This window comes from Sporisorium graminicola, chromosome SGRAM_11 (genome assembly GCF_005498985.1).
Source record: "Sporisorium graminicola strain CBS 10092 chromosome SGRAM_11, whole genome shotgun sequence".
Classification (NCBI taxonomy): Eukaryota; Fungi; Basidiomycota; class Ustilaginomycetes; order Ustilaginales; family Ustilaginaceae; genus Sporisorium; species Sporisorium graminicola.
The window spans coordinates 35,974-56,379 of NC_043721.1; the positions used below are offsets into that span (position 1 = coordinate 35,974).

Sequence of the window (20,406 nt, forward strand, 5' to 3'; positions counted from 1 at the left end):
CAACCCTTCCCACCAGAAGCTTTTGAAGAATCGTCACAGGGACTTTTCTAGACTCTTCTCCTTTGTCATGTATCGATCAGTTCGCAATGCAATGCAGTTTTCAAGCAACACGCCCACCGGACCAGACAAGCCGACAAGGCCAAGGACGTACTCAACATCCGCCTATGGAGGAGTCACCAAGAACGGGTATTCCTCACCATTCTTGTGGAAGGTTGAGCACACCAGGTTGAGCGGGGTAGAACGAGCCCAGGCTGGTGTTCTAGTCGCTGTTCCGAAGCTTCGGTCGCAGTCGAACAAGTACAGTCAAGTACCAAAAAAAATGAAAATATTAACAAATAAAATCGAGTTTTACCCAAGGGCGGTTCAGGAGAGAAAAAGCTGGAGAGGCGTGGAAGCGTCTAGAAAATGCGCGAGAGAGACCCTGTTGACTGCGGAGAGCAGCTGTCAAGCAACGAAAAGCGGCGCGCGTAGTGCTGTGAATAGCGCATGACATTGCGCGGGAGACGCCTCAGCTTTGACTCTACTTGCTGACTCAACTGGTGCTACTCTCTCAAATCGAACGACCATTGGAAGGCGAAAGGATCAATCAGAAAGATCGAGAGGCTTCAGGAGCCATCGCGAGCTGAGAGCAAAGTAGCTTTCGCTGACGTGGACGTCGGGATGAGGTCAAGTGACCCGCACTTCGCTGCTCGGTGTGCCTGCTGATGTCGCTGCCTTGGTCTTTGCTTGATGCCAAGTTAGCTGTCAGATGGAATGCTGCGGCATCCAAAGGAAGAAAGAGCAGTGACAGCAGCTGGGCAGAAGAGCCGTAGACCATCATGGCATTGCTGAGTCGCTGAGGCGACGCTTCGGACGGCAAAGCAGGATAGACGACGATGCCCAAAGGTATATATCTGGAGGTGTCCGCTCCCTCGTCGACCACCCTCCAGCTCACCATAGTCCAACAAGATCAGACAAAAGCCTTAACCCTCGCACACAAACCAACTCAACTCAACGCAAGTCACTTGCAACCCACACTCTCCACCCACTCTTTTCATGCGTCAAGCGCTTCGACTACCACTGCCTAGTTCGCAGATCACGTCCATCGTTCGCAACCGCGCTACACGACCTCAAACTGCTCCACTCAAGCCCTTGAACAGCACGAACATTTCGACTCGATCACTGACAAGCTCTGCACCAGCCATGTCTCTGCTTCGACCTTCGAGCTTCTTCGCGTCGCCCCTGGACGACTTTGATGTGTTCCCGACGTCGTCGCTGCGCGATCTGATGCTAATGAACCCATTCGCTCCCGTGGCTGCGAGCCGACCGAATGTGAATGCGGGCGACTACCGCATCTGGTCGGGACCCAAGGTGGACCTGCACGAGGAGGATACCAAGTTTGTGCTGACCGCCGAGGTGCCCGGAGTGAAGAAGGAGGACCTCAAGATCAATGTTGATGCCGACCGGCGCAGGATCACGCTGGAGGGCCACATGAAGAGCGAATACTCCTCTCAGCCGGCCAGCAGCAGCGACCAGCAGCCCAAGGGAGACGAAGCGGCGGACGGGAAGCAGACGAGTAACGCCAAGCACGACAACGGTGGCGAAACTTCGACACAGGTGGCCAAGAAGGATTCGACGGACGGAGGACAGGTGGGGACGGTGGGTCATGCACTCGTATCGGAACGTGTGTACGGATCGTTCAGCCGCTCGTTCACGCTGCCTGCCACGGCCAACCTGTCGGACGACTCTTCGCTCAAGGCGCGCTTCAACGATGGCCTGCTGCGCTTGGAGATCCCCAAGAAGAAAGAGGAGCACTCCAAGACTCGTCAGATTGCGATTGAGAGCAGCGCCTAAAGCATCGCCTAAAGGGTAGCACATCGCTCTCCTCACAACCAACCCCGGCTCGAAACATTTGTCCATCATACCCGCACCCACCTTGCCTTTTCACTCAGCATTCCACTTGTTCTGCGTTCTGTTTTGTTTCTTCTACCCAAATCGCAGTTTTTGTTCCTTGTTTCTCGCCAATGTCGAACTTGTTTTTGCCCCTTCTAATTCGTAGTCTGTAGTGAGGTGTGTCCATCCCGATCTCAAACCCGATCTGAGTCAAATCGGGGGCGACAGAGAAGTCACTCACGCACTTGCCGGCAACTTGCAGCGGCGGGCGCGCGTCAGGAAAATCAAACAACAACACTTTTGCAGCCATTGCAGCCAAAATGGCACTGAGTGAGACCCTTTTTTCGTTCTTCGCCCGCTGAGAGACACAGCACAGCCCCGCCTTCTGCCGTTGCATTGCAGAGATCGACATGCGGTGTCTTTTGGCAGCAGAAACAGCAGCAGCATCAGCATGGCATAAGTTGCACAGCACAGCGCATCGGTTGCGTTATATCATTGCCGTTGCTTCCCCTGCCTTGCCTTGATCGCTCCTTCCCCTTGTGACCAGACCAGTAGTAGCTAGCATACCGACTTGCCTCTTTCGGCCCAGACAGCCGCTTTCTTCTCTCTCAAGGCGGCAACTTCTATCGTTTAGCTTCTTGCCTCGCCACCACCACTACCCTATTTCAGGTCGTACCCCGTTTGGTCACCACTACAGCACAACTCTCACCACCAAGTGACTAGCTCACTTTCTCTCGATCGTCTTCCTACAAGACGCCGGCGTCTTTTGACTTTCTCAACATGCTCCGATTCACCCGCCTCCTCGGCAGCGCTTTGGCGCTCACTCTGGCGCTCAGCTGCGTCACGGCGGCCCCGCAGCCGCTCTCGCAGAGTGCGGCCAGACTCAGCAGACGCGCGACCGTGTGCAACGGAGACGCCTCGCTCTGCAGCCGTCTCTACAGCAACGTGACGTACATTGGCGCGCACAACAGCTATGCGGTCGGCACCATCGACGGTGCGTCGACGGGCAAGAACCAGGAGCAGACGGTCACGACGCAGCTCAACGACGGCATTCGCCTTTTGCAGGTCCAGGCGCACAAGAGTTCCAATTCGAGTTCGGGCTCGGGCATTGATCTGTGTCATTCTTCGTAAGTTGAGCTTTGAGGCAGGCGCGCCCCCCTCGCTGTGTTGGACAGCTCCGCGACGGGCGGCGGGCGCGCTTTCATTTAGAGTAGCCCACTATGTCGATCTGAGCGACGGTTGACTGACCACCACCCCCACTTTATTTTAATCAGCTGCTCGCTCGAGAACGGCGGGACGCTGGAGAGCTATCTGTCCAAAGTGAAATCCTGGGTCGATTCGAATCCCAACGACGTGCTCACGCTGCTGATTGTCAACTCGGACGACCTGGCGGTGTCCAACTTTGCTACTGCGTTCCAGTCGACGGGACTCTCGTCGAAGGCCTACTCGCCCGGGACGGCTGCGCTGGCCAAGGATGCGTGGCCGACGCTCGGCTCGCTGATCGATGCGGGCAAGAATGTGGTGGTGTTCATCGACAACTCGGCCGACGTTTCGTCCGTGCCGTACATCCTGCCGCACTTCCAGAACACGTGGGAGAATGCGTATGACCAGACGGCGACGCCGTTCAACTGCAGCATCGACCGCATCAATGCTGGCAGCCAGGCGGCGAATCTCATGTATCTGGTGAACCACTACCTCGACACGTCGTTCAGTCTGTTTGGCACTACCGTCTACATCCCGGACACCGCACAGCTGAGCACGACCAACAGCTACGCGTCGGTTATGAGCAATGCCAACAACTGCGCGGGGCTGCATGGCGGCGTGTATCCGACCTACGTCTTGACCGACTTCTACGATTTCGGCAACGGCAGCGTCTTCCAGGCAGCCGCGCGCATGAATGGCGTGCAGTATACCGCCAAGCCCATCGGCAACGCGACCAAGTCCTCGTCCGGCTCGTCGAGCGGTAACGCCAGTGGCAGCGGCTCCAGCTCAACCAGTGCAAAGGTCCACATCGGCGCAGGAACAGTAGCCCTGGCAATCACCTCGCTGGCCCTCGCTTCGTCGTTGCTCTAAAGCACAAGTCGACGACAACCTTCCTGGACCACCTCATCTACTTGATCTCGCACCCATATCGCACCACCCATGCAACTCTCCCCCTTCCCACCCTCGCGCACACACGCACACGCACACGCACACATGTAGCATCTCATCCCTCAATCGGACACTCTCATTCCCCTGCAATTCCACACACTTTCTCTACTTCTCTCTTTGTGCAGCACATTCTTCTGCTGAGTCTCCTACAGATTGTGCTGTGCACACGGCATCGCGGTTGTGTCATGTGTCAGGTCTAAGTTCGTGATGGTTGAAACAGCGGAAGAGCGTTTTCATTCGCGGAACTGGATTTTGGCTCCGGGTGGGAGAGCGCCCCACTGCGGAGGCGGTGGCTGCTGCTGCTGCTGCTGCAGAGGCACCTTCGACGGATCCGCTCTCCCGCTGTCCTCCTCCGGCCTGGTAGGCTGCTGCTGCGCCTGCTGCAAAGAGTTCCGCGTGCGGCTCCTCGTCTGCCTGCCCACCGCGGCGCCCTCCTCCTGCTCCTGCTCCTCCCTCGCACCCGCCACGCTCACATCCTGCATCTTCTGCACGAGCCAGCGCACATCCACCTGCCTCGCCCTCGTCCACTCACGCACCGCGTCCCTGTACCCACTCAAGATCCTCGCAAGGCCATTGTAAAACTCAAGCCCTTCCACCAGGTTGCTCGAGAGCTCGCGGTACTTTGCGTACGCCGCATCGAGACTCTGCAGCGCCTTCTCGCGGCGCTGGATGGTGGCGTCGCTGCGCCGCGCTTCGACGAATTCGGCGTTGCGCTGCTTGATGCGTTCCAGCAGTGCCGCTTGCGCGGCGGACGAGGCGGCGAGGTCCTGATCGAAACGTGTGTATTTGGCCAACTGGCGGTCGAAGAGCTCTTCGAAGTCTGCGGCTGACACTTCGCCCGTGGCCGCACCTGCTGCTGGAGAAGGGGAAAGAAGCGCAGCTTCGCGCATCACCAATGGCCGGATATCGTCCGACGCAGCTAACGCCTTGGCTTCGGTGACACAGGCGGACCTGGAATCGAGCAGGTCGTCCAGATGCTCCATCTCCTCCCTCAACGCGCGAACTGCCGCCACCTGCTTCTCCGACCCCCTCCCCGTCGCGGAAACACTCGGATTCGACGACGGCACAAACGCCTCCAACCCCCCCATACTCCCGCCCAAAACCCCAATCAAATCCTCCCAATCCTCCAACTTGCCCCTGACAATCTCGTCCGACGCAGCCGCCTTGACGAGCGTCGCATGGTACTCGGCCGCCTGCGCCTTCAACCCGCCATTCACTTCGCCACTGCTCTGCCTGCCCCAGCCTTGCTCCGAAAACGACGCGCGCACGCTCTCGTCCTCGCGCTCCTCGTGCTCGATCAGCGCCAGCGCCTCCGCCAGCGTGTCGCGGTCCGTGGCTGCGATGCGCGCCACATCATGCGCGATGCGCTGCAGCCTCTCCAAGCCTCCTTCGGCCACCACCTCTTCGTGCTTGCGCAGCAGCGACGGCGGGAGCCCCATCGGCTGCTCGAGCGCCTGTAGCGATCCGGGCAGGTTCAGACTCTGCAGCGTGCTCGTGGCAATTGCATCCAGCTCGTCTCTCTTGCCGCCAATGGTGTCGCGAACAAACGAGTCCTTGCGGTCGTCGTAGATGCTGATGGCCAGATGAACGCCGTACGGAACGAGCTCAGCGAACAGTGGTCGACCGTAGGCTGGCTGCGGAGCATCGCGTAGGTGGACAATGGGCTGGGCCACTTCGGCAGGCACCACCGGTTTCACCATGGCTGCAGGCTGAATTGGCGAGAGCTGCGCTGCGGGCGTGACAGCTTCGAGGTAGATGAGATCGTTGTCGCGCGTGGCACGGGCGATGTTGGATTTGATGATACCCTGCAGGCCCTCGAGATCGCTGGTGATGGCATTGCTGACCGCTCTTTTACTGGAATCAAGCGCCTTTTTGGCGAGCTGCTCGGCCAAATGCAACCTGCCCAGCTCGTCGCCGTACCGATTCGCAGCCAGATCATCGCAGGCTTTGCGGTATTGTGCAGCAGCTCCAAAGTGCCACCGCTTGACGGTGATATGATTGTCCCAACCAGGCGGAAGCGTCAACTTGGCCGTATCCGCCGGATCCACTTTGCTGCTATCATTACCACCGTTCTCCTGCGTCGGAGCTTCGGTGACGGCCTTCAACGCAGACGCATAATACTGTGCGACCTGCTCTGCCAATTTTGCAATGGTGGCGTCCTTGAGACGATCCATGACGGCCTTCTGCCAAAAACATTCTTGCGCCTGGGCGAGCATCAAATCCCTGATACAACTGAGCAGGCGTGGGTTGAGGTCCGAGGAGGGTGGCGAGAGATGACGTGTGGGCTCGACGAGGTTGCCGATGACATACTGAATGACACCGGCTGCTTTCTGGAACCAAGCTGTGGCACGCTTGATGCTTTCGTTTTCTGCCCTCGATTCCGCACTGCCGAGTGCTGAGTAGAGCGCGGCCAAGCTGAACAGTATGTTGGCTCGTTCAAAGACCAGATCCGGGTGAGCAACCGTGTCACTGGTTGCATAGCTTATCCCCGACGCTGGACCCGCTTCGGCCGACTTGGTAGCTTCCATAGCGCCCGAGATGGTTGTTGTCCATGACGGCAATGACGGCGGGAACGAAAGTGACCAGGGGAACGAGAGATTGATGTTGGCAGGGAACTTGGTGGAGAAGAAGACGAGCTGTGCATGGTAGCGTAGCAACGGCTCGATTGCAGAGACGTGAACTTCGACCGAGCTGATCTGGTCGCGAAGGCGCACAAAGTCACGCACATCATCCGAAAAGGCGTCTGGATGCGTGTCTGTGTAGTTGTTGGAGATGTAGCTGCGAATGGCAGTGGTGAGTGCACCAGAGATGGAAGGGGTGCGCTTTGGTGGGATGGAAAGGATGTTGCGCGGCATTGCTTCTTTCACCGCTGCGCCGCAGTGGATCGGATCAGAGGGGTTCGAAGATGGTAGAAGGATGGCAACGAGTGGGAGCCATGCATCGACGACTGACTGATTGACTGTTTGCTATCGCTATCACACTCACCCAAGCAGACCTCCACCTCAACACTCACTCAGAAATCACTTTCACACGAATACCGGCCGTGACATCACCCTTTGCCGACGTAACACGTTGATTATTTATTTAATAGTCGGAATTCGGAGCAAAGCACAGACGCACGGCTGCTTCCGCCAAATTTTTCTTCGCTCGAAAAGATTCTTGTTGAGGCCACATTGCCATCCTGACCATCATCAGCTGCACCTCACCCATTCTCGGCAACATTTGCAAACATGTCAGCCCAAGCATCCACATCAACAAGCGCAGCAGCCGCAGTCGCAGCCGAGGAGCAGCCTACGCCGCAGCAGCTCCTCTTCGCCAAATCCATCATGCTCACCTTCGAGCTCTGGCCTGCCATGCGACTTGCCGTCGCCGAAGAGTGGGGTGGCTCTGACTCTGCCGATAAGCGCGACTTTCTCCTCTCGCACCTCTGCGACCAGTACGGTAACCCAGGCTCTGCCTTCGAGCCGGACCTCGACGACCTCGCCGACATCCTCGAACACTACATGATCGACGAGTACGAAGCACGCCTCGAGGATGGATCCCCGGACTGGGTCGCCGGCCGCATCGTCGGTTTGCACCGTGTCATTTTCGCTCCCGGTGACGACTTTGCGCGTGCACAGGCTGCTGTCGCCGAGTTGGAGAAAGCATACCAGGACCTCAAGGGCAAAAAAGCGACGTTCGAGCAGGGCGCCAACCAGGATGGCGAGGTGGACGGACACAGCAGCGAGGACGACAACATGCGAGATGCGAGGAGCATGGCTCACCAGCATGGAGGCATTACCGAGGCGGATCGACAAGGTGCACGCATCGGGCTCGAACAGGACCAGGGCAGGGCACAGAGAGAACCGCAACAGCCTATCATTGACGAGGATGGCTTCGAGACGGTCGGTTCGCGAAGACGTCGCAAGTAGCCGAGCTCTCGCTATTCCGTCTATACCACTGCGCTCAACACACTGTACAGCCTATCTCTTCTAGAAAGCAAGTTACCGACACACCACAAACTTGCATGACCTGAAAGCGTGCTTCACATCATCAAATTCTTGAGCCAATCTTTACGCCAGGGAACACTGAAAAGCGCGGCCAGAGAATTGCAACCAAGAAGAGAGAAAAAAACCCCCCGCTAAAATTCAACAATTTTCAGCTTTCTTGGACAGCTGTCCAATCCTGCCGGTTATATCAACTTGCCTCACCTGCTCAACACACAATCATGCATGACGCTTCTGTATCGCTTCCACACAGCTGCAACGTCGATCTCTACAAGGAAACGCTTCTTTCGAAAGTTGGAAGCTATCTACACTTGACTAATGTGGCTCGTCGTTGCGCAATCGCCCGTTGCTGCACCGGGATGTCGTGACGACTGGCGGGTCCATCGCAGAGAGAACAAACTTCTACACCTATTGCTTTCCCGTTTCGAGCCTGTTTCTGCAAGGCATTGAAGGGCTGTGGACCTGACTCGGATTTCGCTGAGACAACTGTATTGGGTGCACGCCGACCTCGTTTGCCTCGATGAACCTTGCTTTCCGTTCCGCTTTGACTCACCTTGTTCAAGACGACCATCTTATACACATACATCGTCTGTCCCATCACCATCGCATACATCTTTGATCGTATCAGCATCGTCTTCTCTTACATTTTCTTCTAGCCGCTTGGCAGTCACGGCCATTTAAGATGTGGCCAGGCGCATCTCCGGCATGGCGCAAACGTCAGCCAACCATCAAACCGCGTCTAGGCATCAACCTCAACCCACCCAAAGCCAGCCGATCTTCCTTGAGCACCTCTCAAACCTCCACTGCTAGCTCCATCTTTGCCGTCATAGATCCGATTCTGCTGACTAGGAGGCAGCTAGACGATGGACTGGGTGGTGAAGCTGGCACGGACGAGGTTGGACCAGCTCCTGTTGCGCCTGCCGCCCCGACGTACAACAATGGACTGTGGACTCCAACTGCTGCTGGTTCGGCCGCGAGTGCTACGCCGCCCGGGTTTACTGCAACCGTTGCGCTGGCGTCGGATTCTAGCTCGGAGGAAGACGCAACCATGTCTACAACTGCGGTGATGCCCAGCTCGACAGCTTCGCTCTCTGCGACCCTTGCGTCGACTTCTGCTTCGGCATCACGGACAGCTACGCACACCTCACTTTCTTCAGGCTCTTCTTCGTCCTCCACTTCCACCTCCTCCTCATCCGCATCCCCGTCCACCACAGACAAGTCTCACAGCAACTCCAACAGCGGCAGTGGAGGCTTCAAGCTGGTCTACCTCACGCCCATCCTCGTCTTCGTCGGCCTCTTCCTCATCTTCTCCGTCGGTGGCCGCATGTGGGGGCGGTACCACCATGCATCGCGTGTCGAGGCAGCGCGTCGGGCCAAGTACGATAAGCACGCCTCACGCCAAGCCAAAAAGCGCGAGATGCAGCGCATCAAGACCATGTGGGGCTACGACCGCACGCCGATGCTGCCCGCGGAACTCGAACCGGGTGAGCATGACTTACATTACAAGAACCCGCACACCGCTGCCGCGAAGCCCAAGACAGCAGCGGTTGCGGCTACGGATGCGGATGCCGAGAGCTCGTTCGGCAGCGACTCGGAGAGCGGCAAGAGCTCCGAGCTGGATGAGAGGTATCCTGGTACTTTCAAAATTTTGTCCCTGGCGCTGCTCGGCGAGGGGAGCAAGCCCGAGCCGCCAGAGACGAGGGGCGAGGGGGGTAGGAAGTACGATGTGGGTGTGCAGAGCAATGGTTGGCTTGCGGTCAAAATCAGGAGGTGGATCGGGAACGACGAGGAGGATCTGTCGGATACGAGGTATACCATGGGTCCCAACAAGGCGGGTGGAAGACGTATGAGACACGCTCTCAGCCGGGATCGATTGCGAGCCTCTGCTACAGCGCAGGACGACGAAAAGTCTACCTCCTCCCTGGCGTCCCCCACCAGCACGCTCTCTGTCGGCAGCGGCGAGATGAAGTACAAAGCTGAATTCTCCTCCGTCGACCTCAGTCGTCCAAACGCACCTTACTCGACTTCTCCCAACCGCTACGCAGCGCTGGGTCACGTTGGCACTGGCAGAGAGGCTGACGACCCGTTTTTGACCACCGCCTCCCAAGAAGCCACCGCACTAGGATGGAGAAAGCCGCTGCCCCCGCAGCCGAAAGAGTCACCCTTCCGACCGGCGATACTCAACTTCGGCCTGCGCTCGCGCTCGAAACAATACGACTCGGTTGCGCCTCAAAGCGCAGATCAGCTCGACACACCTGTCAAAGCCACTCCGCTCCAGAACTACAACGCCGACGAATCGGCCGCCGCAGGATTCCTGCCCAAGACGCTGGGCTTGGGGATCAGCGGTGTCTGGAAGACCATTACCAACCTTACGCACCCTACTTCCGCAGCCGTGCCTCTGCAAACGGACGATGACGATGAGGAGAGCTTTATCGGGCGCCCCTACCGTCCGCATTCCGACGTAATGAGCGACAGCGACACACCCTACTCTGCGCATCGACAGCAAGCCTACGGTGACGCAGGAACCCCGACTAAGCAGTCGCACCTCGCGCGGACAGGAACAGTGCTGCACGTGAAGACCACGGCGAACCAGCCATGGAACACGCAGCACTCGGCCAGCCCGGCGAAGAAGATCAGCGCAGCAGCATGGAACGACGCGCTGCTCGCCAGCCCGGTCAACAAACCTGCGCTTCCGTACCAGCCCATGCAGATCCCGCAGCAGCCTTCGCCGTCGCCATCGCCGACGAAGAAGTACGCGCTGGCACCACGTAAGTCGCTGCTGTTGCATCAGGCGGTGACGTCGGCCAGCGCTGCGGCGGAGAGCAAGCTTGCGAATGCCATTTCGCCGGCATTCACGGACTACAGCGAGCTGGTCGCGTGCTACTCGACGCCTAGCGACGTGCAGGGGGAGGGGTCGATCCGCGTGCTCTCGCCGCCTCCGGCAGTGTCGGATCAGAGGAGGGAGTATGTGGCGGGGGTTGGGACGGGCGAGAGCGTGGGAGCGAGACAGAAGCTGCAGCGGGCTAAGACGACCAAGATGTCCACACAGCACGACGAGGCTAGGAGGGACGAGAGCGTGCAGAGGAGCAAAACTTCCTCCACTTCTGCATCTGGGTCAGGGCTGAACCGCAAAGCCACCGTCCACCACAGCGTGCGCTCGACCAAGCCCTCCAACGTCGACACCCGCGCTAGTCCAGACGGGAAATCAGGATTGTACCAATACACCCTCACCCAGCCTCTGAGGGTGTCGAAGCCACCCTCTGCGTCGACAAGCGACTCGCCCGCCATCCCCACTCGCGCCTCGTCCTCCTCCCCGACCAAACCTTCGCCCTCGACTTTCCCGCACACCACCGCAGCAACGCACCTGCCCACAGCACTGCGCATCGCATCTCCCGAACCCCTCCACCCACACCTCCAATCGCTACCCCTCCTCCGCCACCAACCCCACCACCCGCATTACCAACCTGAACCGTCTGCTTCCCCCCCGAAGCGCGCAAAGGCCGTGTCAAACCGCTCCAACCCGGACGAGGAGGCTGCGGCACGAAACTCGGCGGCAAAGGCGTTCAACCGAAACACGGCTTTCCAGACCGTGGATGAGATTGTCTTCAATAGTTATGCTCAGCATCGTTAGCCTTGCACGCAAGGCATTGATGCAATTTGCTTCGTTCTTCGCTTCTTCACTGTGCACCCTTGCACCCTTCCGCCTCTTGTCTTTAGAGTCTCACTTTCAATCACAGACCACGTCCTAATCAATGATCGTCTAACCCCCAAAAAAGAGGTTTCATTCGTTCGTGTGCAGTCGTCAATGCTTGTTCGTCCATGAGTGCTCTTGCTACTTCCCCAACCTCGTCCGTCCTTAATGCGCATCCTTCCCCTGCTCCTCCATATCCGCCAAAAACTTCAAATAGCTCTTCTTGAAAATCACACCCTTGTACAGCCCCCTCTCGTCCACCACGATCAGGTAGCGCACGCCCAGACGCGTAAAGTACTGATGCACCAGCTCCAGCGGCGAATGCACCTGGACGATGATCGGTGCCTTATCCACGTATCTGCTCAAATCGAGCGGGTCAGAAGCCGTGAAGAGCACCGAGTCGCGCACGCCGGCTTCCCCCTCGTTCTCGGCCCGGACAAACGGCAAGTTCTTGAACGAGCAGTGTGCCGCTTCGGGTTTCATGTCTGAGTTGCATCGAACCGCACGTGCCAATGCATGCTCAAGTTCGCTGGCTGCGATGTAGCCGACCATCTGGTACTTCGATGTCGTTGCTGCTGCGGATGGGCCCGCCGCCTCATCAATTCCAGAGAACTGAGGAATGTGGTCCGTCATCGACCCAACGCTTGCCGACAGCCCTGGTGAAGCGGGCGGGAGCGTCGTCGACGAAGATGTCGATTCCACTCGCGCGACAATGGGAAACCCGCCATCCGTGTAGCCCGACCCCCGCGCGAGACGGTCCAGCTTCTCGCTGAGCGACTGGACCGTGTTGATGGCATTCAGAGCGATCACCTCGATCTCGGTCTCCATAGCGTCAGTTACGTTGACGCCGTTCCAGATATACTCGGTCTTGCTGTCCAGATACGGCAGCCCCGAGAAATCAATCACCAGATCGTAGATGCCCTTGTGCTCAAGCGCGTCTGCGATCGTCTTGGCCACCAAGATCGACAGCATCACGGGCACCGAGTACGTGAGCGTGCCCGTGAGCTCAAACATGATGACCGCAAGTGAAACCGTAGTGCGGGTGACGCCCGACAGCGCAGCCGCTGCTCCGACCATGGCGTAGACGCCGGGCACGATGCATGCCGAATCCGAAGCAGGGCACCAGCTGAAAAAGCCAGCCTCCGGATGTGTCCACTGGGCATACTGAACCAGCAAGCCTACGATACGGCCAAAGCACGCACCCACCGCCAGCGTGGGGATGAAGATACCCGCGGGCAGCTTGATGCCGAAAGTGATGATGGTGAGCGCGCCCTTCAACACCATGGCCCACAAGATGGCCATGATGAGCGGTCCAATCTGCGACGGCTGTGAGACACACAGCCCTTCCAGCGACTCGTGCTCGTGACACTCGCTGAACAGGTCGGCGATGAGCTCGACACCTCCCATACGCGTGTAGCCGTTGAAGAAGCTGAATGCAGCCGAGACGATGGTAATGACGACGACCTCGAGGATAGGGTGGCGGGCCATCCAGGTCTTTGCGCGCACATTTTTGGCCCAGAACATGTTGAGTTTGGTGAAATAGGCGCCATAGAAACCACCAAAGATGCCAATCAGCACGAAGAAGAGCATCTCGTAGAAATGCCAGTCCTTGTCATAAGTAACCTGGAAGAGCACAATCTTTCCCGTTCCGAATGGATCGATGGCGCGCAGAGTGGCAGCGGCGACCATGGCGCAGAAGAAGGAGCGGAACATAACCTTGCTCGGGAAATAGTAGCTCACCTCTTCGAGCGAGAAAAGGACACCACCGACGGGAGCACCAAAGGCCACGGCGACACCGGCTGCACAGGCGCACGAGAGCATCTCGCGACGTTTGCCCTCATTATTTTCGTACTTGGGGAAGACGCGGCAGACGATGTTGCCGACACACGACGCAATGTGCACAAAGGGACCTTCCTTGCCGAGCGAGAGGCCGGAGGCGACCGAAAGCGTGAGGCCGACCGACTTGGTGAACAGAGTCCAGAAGCCGAGGTATCCGTGGATGACGAACCCACTCAGGATGCATTTGACTTCGGAGATACCCGAGCCGGTGGCAAAGTAGAGCACCTTCCTTGGTAGGATGGCCTTTTGGGCGCGGTGTTCATTGGCGAGACGAGCGTAATTTCTCGAAGCGGCGCGCTCTGCCCTTTCGGTGGCGGCGGCAGCAGTAGCTGTGGAAGTCGATCGAGATGGTTGTTCGTTGTGATGCTGCCCAAGCAGCGCGGTAGTCTCGGTAGGTTCATCGTCCGGATCGTGACCGTCTTGAGAATCCCAAGTTGGCTTCTGGTTCAAGATGGTGGTGGTAGGTGAAGCAGCATCCTTATCTTTAAGGTAGAGTTCGCTGGAGGTGAGATAGATGGTGAGGATGCTGGCGATGGATGCCCACAAGACAGCAACGGCAAAGTACATGGCGTAGCCGGCGAGCGAGTTCTTGTCCTTGACTGAACCAAACTTCTGGCGCCAAGTGATCCAGCCGGGACAGTCTTCGGTTTCCGAATCGACCGGAGTAAGTGCAGCAAGCAGGGTGGTATTGACAGCGTTTGCAGTGGAAACAGCCAGCTTGGACCAGGCCGGACTGCCGGCCACGGGTCCCGCCCAGCCGCTGAGAATGCGGTTGCCTTTGCCGATGCCAGACAGCATGGACTGAACAGCATCAGCGGGAAAGGATGAGCTGGGCGCGGTGTCGGGCATGAAAGGCGTACGGTAAGACCAGGCGGAGGTGGTAATGGAAGGATGATCCCAGTCGGGAGCGTCACCGTAGGGGCAACAGAAGCGCTTTGCGAGCCTCCAGTCTCTTGCACAGTAGCCGTCTTTGAGATCGAACAGAACCGCCTCAGACTTGACGATGCATCCAGCGATGAGAGCGGTTACGATGCCGGTGATGGTGACAATGATCCAGCCTTGGAGACGGTCCCAGATGTTGAGGGCAAAGCCACGAACGCCCTTGAGGTTGCGAATGCGACGAAGGCGGGAGCTCTCCTTGATGGCATCGTGGATCCAGTCGATGGTGGTGTAGGATTCGTACCAGACACGAATACCGTTGCCACCGGAGCCGGGCAAGTTCATCTCGTCCTCAAACTTGGCGTCATCATAGGAGCGAAACTTGTCCTTGCGACGCCTGCGAGAGCCAGGACCGCCTTTTCCAGTGATACCGCCGTAGAAGGAGCGAATGGGGCTGAGAGGCTCTACGAGAGAAGCCATGGAAGGCGAGGCTTTGGAGAGGAAGCCAAGACGGGAGCCGGAGGGAGGGTTGGCTCCGGCCTCGGGCGACTCGGCGTGAGGAGGCACAAAGAGGGAAGAGAGACGCCTCACTTCCGACTTGGCCGACATGGTGCGTCTGCCGGCGAGGCGGGGACGAGCGGTGCTGGGAGCCGAACGAAATTCATGCTGACGTTCCGATGATTGTTGTTGGTTGTGATCGTGATCCGTGTTGGCGGGTCGAGTCGTGATGGAGAGGCCAGGATTGTAAGGAGCAACATTGGTGTTGTCATTGGCATTAGGGCGAGAGTGCCGTGGACGGTCGTGATCCGCCATGGCTGCTGTCTAACCAGCGTAGCGATGCTAGTGGTCTGAGGATGGAAGCGGCAAGACAAGGTTGTTGTTGAGAGTGAAGTTGCGATGGTGGACCACTGGCTCAGCAGCCCGCCTCTCACACACACTGTCACCCAAGCTATGCTGAAGCAGCAGAAGGTTGAAGAGAAGTAGAGCGAGACGGATGAAGCGCGGGCAGTGCATGCATGCACATGTCTACTTACCTATTCGCTCACTCACGAGACTGAGCTCAGTTGGCAGGAAAGCCAAGCTGTCGAGAACTCAAGCCCCTGCAGCAAAGCACACCCTCTCTCCACCTGAACCAGCCTCGACGTTTGAGATTCGGGCCTGTGTGTTTCTTTTCAGAGAAATTGATTTAACCTTTGCGTTTACTTTTCCTTGCTTTTGTCGTGCACTGTGATGTTGCTTTTTGTCGCTCTCAGACTCTCTTGAGCATCGTCCCGTCCTTGCAGCCTCAAGCCGTCTGCGAGACAGGGTGGTCTCTACGCTTCCACAGGCAAGTGAAGATGCAAGAGCTGCATTTCGGACCGTTTCCTTTTGCAACCCACTTTGCGCTTTGCGCCGCCTGCTCCTGCAAGACAGCGCCTTTGGTCAGACATGCCGAGCATGGCCATCCAAATCTTGCCAATGCACTCTCCAGTTAGAAAGCTTCATATAACATCCGAAAACGAAAGCGTCGCCGCGCAGTGGACATATAGGGCTAAGTATTATAACAAGGAGGATACAAATACATGGATGGGCCAGTCGATAGGCATGAAGGTTGTGGTCAGCTGAGGTGCAGCTTCTAGTGCGATGCAATGTCTAGCTACTGTCCGTCCAGCCCGTCACGCTGATTAGTTGGCGACGGGAGATTCAACGGTAGTCTACTGATGGGCCTCGCCATTCGGGTACGCCTCCTGCTCTCGATCCACTTCGTGAAGCACCGCCATGAACCTGGTTTCCGATCATAATTCGGATACGCATAGAGGAGCGTCAGTGTCAAGTGTACAGCACAACGACATCGTGTCAGAGGTCAAAATCGGTACTCACGTCGATGCTTGCGCGAGACCTAGTTTGCGCATGTAGAAGGCTTGCTCTGCTGCCAGGTTGAGATGCTGCTTGGTGGTTTCGAACGAGCTGGCCAGCGTGCCTAGCTTGGCGGCTAGTTGAGCGTAGTGCCTCTCCTTTGTTGTCAGCGGTGCAGCATTTGATGAGACTTGTGGGATCATGGTTGCGATTGTGGTGACAGAAGCGGTGGTGATGGTCAAGATCAAAGGCGTGTTTTGGTGACGAAACAGCAGCAGCCGCCTGTAAGAGAGGCCAAGTCGTCGGACCCTGAGCCGAAATGCGACGCGTCTCAAGACCAACACTTGCTGCGTGTGATGTCTGCCGATTTCGTCTTGCCTTATCTTATTTTATTTATTTTCTCCCAGTTTCTATTAATTTTCTTTCACAAAGTCACAGGTGCGAGACAATGAAATGACGCGACCCTCTGTGGGAAATAAGCATTTTTGTGACTGTAGACGGTGACTGTCGGTGGGGACGGTGAGGAAAGGGCGTCGTCGCGTGCCTTCGACATGGGGGGAATAGCAAGTTCTTCGTCTGCCACTCTCTTCCTCTCCGCTTATCATCACCTCGCCGAGGGTTACGCTGACTGCTACGATGGACACGGCAACAATGGAGCCCGTCAGCCCTCTGGCCAGCTCCAGCTCCAGCTCCAAGCTCGACTCAGCCTCCACGCCAGCCCAGTCTCGTTCGCCCATCGTGCTTTCCGAAGCCTGGAAGCAGCTCCATCTCAGCTCGCCGTCCTTCTCCTCCCACACCCCTGGCTCGTCATCCTCTGCATCCGCTCTCCAGCTCGGATCACACTCGCACTCGAAGCACGAAGTCAACGACGACGATGCCGACTCTTCCGATGACGGATTCCTCTCGGACCACAGCGAAGAGCTTCATCCCGAGACTGGCTTCGATCCCTTCCTCACCGCCACGCGCCGAGCTAGGCAGCATTCTACTTCCTCCAACCTGACGCCTCAGCCAGCAGCATCGACCATCTCTCCGACCGCCGGCGTTTCCGCATCTGACTCTTCACCTGCATCTTCCAACGAGGTGGTAGCAACAAGCGAGGCGCTGCGCAAGCAACACCGCGACGACGACGACGAGGCTAAGCAGCAAGCTTACCGGTGGTCTCGCATCGCAAAATACTGGAGCAAAGTGGTCGACGAAGTCATCTTTCAGCCCAAACAGGGTTCGAAGCAAGGCATGATTGATCTCAGCGACAGAAACATCACCGACATTCTCCCCACCATCGCCGACCTCTCGCGCTTCGTCGCCCTCCCACCTCCTCGATACGACCGCGACGACTCGCCAGAGCGAGCTTCTCCCGAACCTCAAAGCTTGCTTCAGTCCAAGACCGGTGGTCTCGTCCGCCACGAATCCTACCTCGCCCCTTTTAGCGCCCATATCCACAACGACTCGGCATCGTCGAGGACCAACAATGTTTCAACCAAGCGCACCTTGTCGCGCAGCCAGTCAGCCTTCCAGCCCAGTCTCAGCCGTGCTCAGTCCTTCGCACGCACTCAGAGCGCCATGAGCACACTCAGCTCCCGTTCCGCAGGCTCCTACCGCGATCACCGCGACCGCCAGGCCACGCTCAGCATTTTCCTCGGCTCCAACGCTCTCACCCGTCTACCCAGCGCCCTCTTCCAGCTCCAGAACCTGCGCGTCCTCTCGCTGCGTTCCAACAAGCTGAAGTTCTTGCCACCTGCCATCGGCGACTTGCACAATCTCTCCGAGCTTCACATCGCCCATAACGAGCTCCAATATCTTCCTGCTGAGATTCTTCGTCTCAAGCTCGACGTCTTCACCTGGTTCCCAAATCCGTATTTTGTCAAGCCACCCAAGACGGGCGTGCTCACGGTCCGACCTCTTCTGTGCCATCGTGCAGCACGCATTCGCCAGCAACACTCGCTCAACAAGCTCGCAGAGCTCAACGACATTGACGAGACCGACGATGCATCGTCCATGACACCTGTCCGGGCCGAGCACAATTCCGTCGGGGACGATGACGCTTTCATCCCCATGTCCCAGCAGCCCCCACCTCTCATTCGTGCCCCTGCACCCAGTTCGGCTCGAGACCAGAGGCAATTCGACCGCACTCGTTCGGAAATGCAAGTGGAAGGCTTCCTAGCCAGAGGCATTGACCAGCTCCGAGGCGGCAGCTATGCTTCCATCAGCGAGCAGGACCATGAAGCTGATGGCAGCAGCGACGATGCCAATACGACTGCTGACGAAACCGACGCAGGCGACAACACCGTCAATGCCGAGGCTGCGCCGTCAGAGTCCGAACCCACCACGGAAGATGAGCAAGAGCGTCAACGTCAGCGCATCCTCGAAGCCGCTTTTGACGAAGACACCGCCAACCTGTTTGACCTGACCCCGTCCACAGAGCAAGACGCTTCCTCCCGAGGCAAAGTGGCCGGCCGGTCTCGTGTGCTCGGAAGCAAGACCGTCTCGGGTCTGCCGAGCTTGCGAGAGCTCTGCATTCGTAAACTGCTGAGTCCGTACGATGTATCTGAAGCCGAGGCGCAGGGCATCGCATCGCCATTCCTGTCTCCCATTGTGCAGACTTCGGGCGGCCCTCTGCGTCGACGAAGCAGCAACGCCAGTCGGAGCAGTTCGCGCAACGGAACTCCACTCTTTGAAGCGCAGCTACGAAATCGCACTGCGTCGTTTGGCTCCAACGCATCGCGAACTAGAAGCTTCAGCTCAAACGGTGGGCCCGAAGACAGCAAATTTGGCAAGAGGGTGCCGACGTTGCTCGAGGCATACGAGAATGGTACGCTGCAGAGCTTGGTGGGAGAGCTGGGCCATGGTCTCATACCGTTGCTGGAAGCGGCCCGTCGCAGTGCCACGCAGGACTGGGGCACAAGAGCCAGGATGCGCAGCAACTCGACCGTCGCTGCCAAAAGGAATGGTTGGGCGCGCACGCAATCTGCAGTCGACGCATTTCCCGCCAGTGAAGCCAATGCCAACGCCAATGCTGCACAAGTGTCACGAGGCAAAGTGCCAGCGTCGCACGACGAGCAAGACGATTCGTACGACGTGTTTGGTGGCGTAGAGGTGCCCGGATCGTTGGACCGCGGCGATGATGCCTGCACAAACCCATGGTTCTCGCGATGCCCTAATCCAAAGCATTGCGAAGAGGGCTCGCGAGAGTCGCAGTCGTCTCAGGGTGTCAAGCGCACGGGTGATATTGCGCTGCACCGGGGTAAGCGTGGCTTTGGATCCACCAGCAGCGTCTCGAGTCTCGGCACCACGTTGGGAGGCGGCGCCAAGGCCGAGACAGGATCGATCGACATGGAGAGGGTGCCCTCGACGGCCGCAAGCTCGGATAGCGGTGCAGCACCCGCGTCACCCTTGTCCTCTTCAGCGTCGTCTTCCGTCGGCACGGTTGCCGGATTTGGTTCATTGTCTACCTCTTCGATGCCGTCGCGACCTGAATCACAGATTAGTGGCAGCGGCAGCAGCAGTATGCCGTTTTCGGGTCAGCAGGTGAGGTTTGCACCACACTCTCAGAGGAGCTTCACGTCGTCAGGTCTGAGCGGCCGTACATGGCCGTCTTCGCGGCCGGCGATGGGAGCGGATCGTGTAGGCTTGACAAGGCCGGCGAGCACGCAGTTTGTGCGTGGCTTCTCGAGCTCGTCTGCACTTTCTGCTTCAGGACTGCATCGCAGCACGTCTTCCGGACCGGGCTGGGGAGAAGAGGCAGCGGAACGGGACTGGCCTTTGAGCGAACAAGAGCATCGACAGGCGCCCGTGTTCAGCGACGCGGGCGAGACGCGTCTCGAGTGGATCTCGCACATTGGGGGTATCCGTGTAGCCAAGTTGGGAGAAGCGCAGGTGGAGCTCGAGGAGGATCTCAATTCATCGTCTGCCTCAGCAGCTGTTGCTGCTGAAGCTGCTGAAGGGGGAGCCGCGTCGTCACAGCATCCGAGTCTGCTCGGAGCCATGGGCGGATTCGAGAACAAGGATCTGCTTCCGATTCTGTGGAGAGGATGCAGTCGCGGCTGTCTGGATTTCCTTGTGTAGGCTGCAATTGCATGGCATCCATCTCATACGGCAATATCCAATCTCGGCCACGCTTCCAATCATAGAACCGAAGCTGATGCGCTCTAGGCA

General features: G+C 58.0%; 8 protein-coding genes across 8 annotated transcripts; 5 read left to right on the forward strand and 3 right to left on the reverse strand.

Moving 5' to 3' along the window:
* Nucleotides 1-1,035: 1,035 nt before the first annotated feature.
* EX895_001315 (uncharacterized protein) lies at nucleotides 1,036-1,833 on the forward strand (the record flags this gene model as incomplete). The annotated part of the gene is made up of 1 exon (XM_029881914.1): nucleotides 1,036-1,833. One exon carries the CDS (start codon nucleotides 1,036-1,038, stop codon nucleotides 1,831-1,833), a length of 798 nt encoding a protein of 265 aa, XP_029741515.1.
* An 819-nt stretch (nucleotides 1,834-2,652) lies between these two features.
* On the forward strand, nucleotides 2,653-3,945 carry EX895_001316 (uncharacterized protein; the record flags this gene model as incomplete). Its single annotated transcript, XM_029881915.1, has 2 exons — nucleotides 2,653-2,999; nucleotides 3,147-3,945. 2 exons carry the CDS (start codon nucleotides 2,653-2,655, stop codon nucleotides 3,943-3,945), a joined length of 1,146 nt encoding a protein of 381 aa, XP_029741516.1.
* A 311-nt stretch (nucleotides 3,946-4,256) lies between these two features.
* EX895_001317 (uncharacterized protein) lies at nucleotides 4,257-6,878 on the reverse strand (the record flags this gene model as incomplete). Its single annotated transcript, XM_029881916.1, has 1 exon — nucleotides 4,257-6,878. One exon carries the CDS (start codon nucleotides 6,876-6,878, stop codon nucleotides 4,257-4,259), a length of 2,622 nt encoding a protein of 873 aa, XP_029741517.1.
* Nucleotides 6,879-7,253: 375 nt separating this feature from the next.
* EX895_001318 (uncharacterized protein) lies at nucleotides 7,254-7,934 on the forward strand (the record flags this gene model as incomplete). The annotated part of the gene is made up of 1 exon (XM_029881917.1): nucleotides 7,254-7,934. The coding sequence occupies one exon, from the start codon at nucleotides 7,254-7,256 to the stop codon at nucleotides 7,932-7,934; it is 681 nt and encodes a 226-aa protein (XP_029741518.1).
* A 757-nt stretch (nucleotides 7,935-8,691) lies between these two features.
* Nucleotides 8,692-11,640, forward strand: EX895_001319 (uncharacterized protein; the record flags this gene model as incomplete). Its single annotated transcript, XM_029881918.1, has 1 exon — nucleotides 8,692-11,640. The coding sequence occupies one exon, from the start codon at nucleotides 8,692-8,694 to the stop codon at nucleotides 11,638-11,640; it is 2,949 nt and encodes a 982-aa protein (XP_029741519.1).
* A 225-nt stretch (nucleotides 11,641-11,865) lies between these two features.
* On the reverse strand, nucleotides 11,866-15,231 carry EX895_001320 (uncharacterized protein; the record flags this gene model as incomplete). Its single annotated transcript, XM_029881919.1, has 1 exon — nucleotides 11,866-15,231. The coding sequence occupies one exon, from the start codon at nucleotides 15,229-15,231 to the stop codon at nucleotides 11,866-11,868; it is 3,366 nt and encodes a 1,121-aa protein (XP_029741520.1).
* An 881-nt stretch (nucleotides 15,232-16,112) lies between these two features.
* EX895_001321 (uncharacterized protein) lies at nucleotides 16,113-16,457 on the reverse strand (the record flags this gene model as incomplete). Its single annotated transcript, XM_029881920.1, has 2 exons — nucleotides 16,113-16,182; nucleotides 16,279-16,457. The coding sequence occupies 2 exons, from the start codon at nucleotides 16,455-16,457 to the stop codon at nucleotides 16,113-16,115; spliced, it is 249 nt and encodes an 82-aa protein (XP_029741521.1).
* Nucleotides 16,458-16,905: 448 nt separating this feature from the next.
* EX895_001322 (uncharacterized protein) lies at nucleotides 16,906-20,316 on the forward strand (the record flags this gene model as incomplete). The annotated part of the gene is made up of 1 exon (XM_029881921.1): nucleotides 16,906-20,316. The coding sequence occupies one exon, from the start codon at nucleotides 16,906-16,908 to the stop codon at nucleotides 20,314-20,316; it is 3,411 nt and encodes a 1,136-aa protein (XP_029741522.1).
* Between the last annotated feature and the right edge of the window lie 90 nt (nucleotides 20,317-20,406).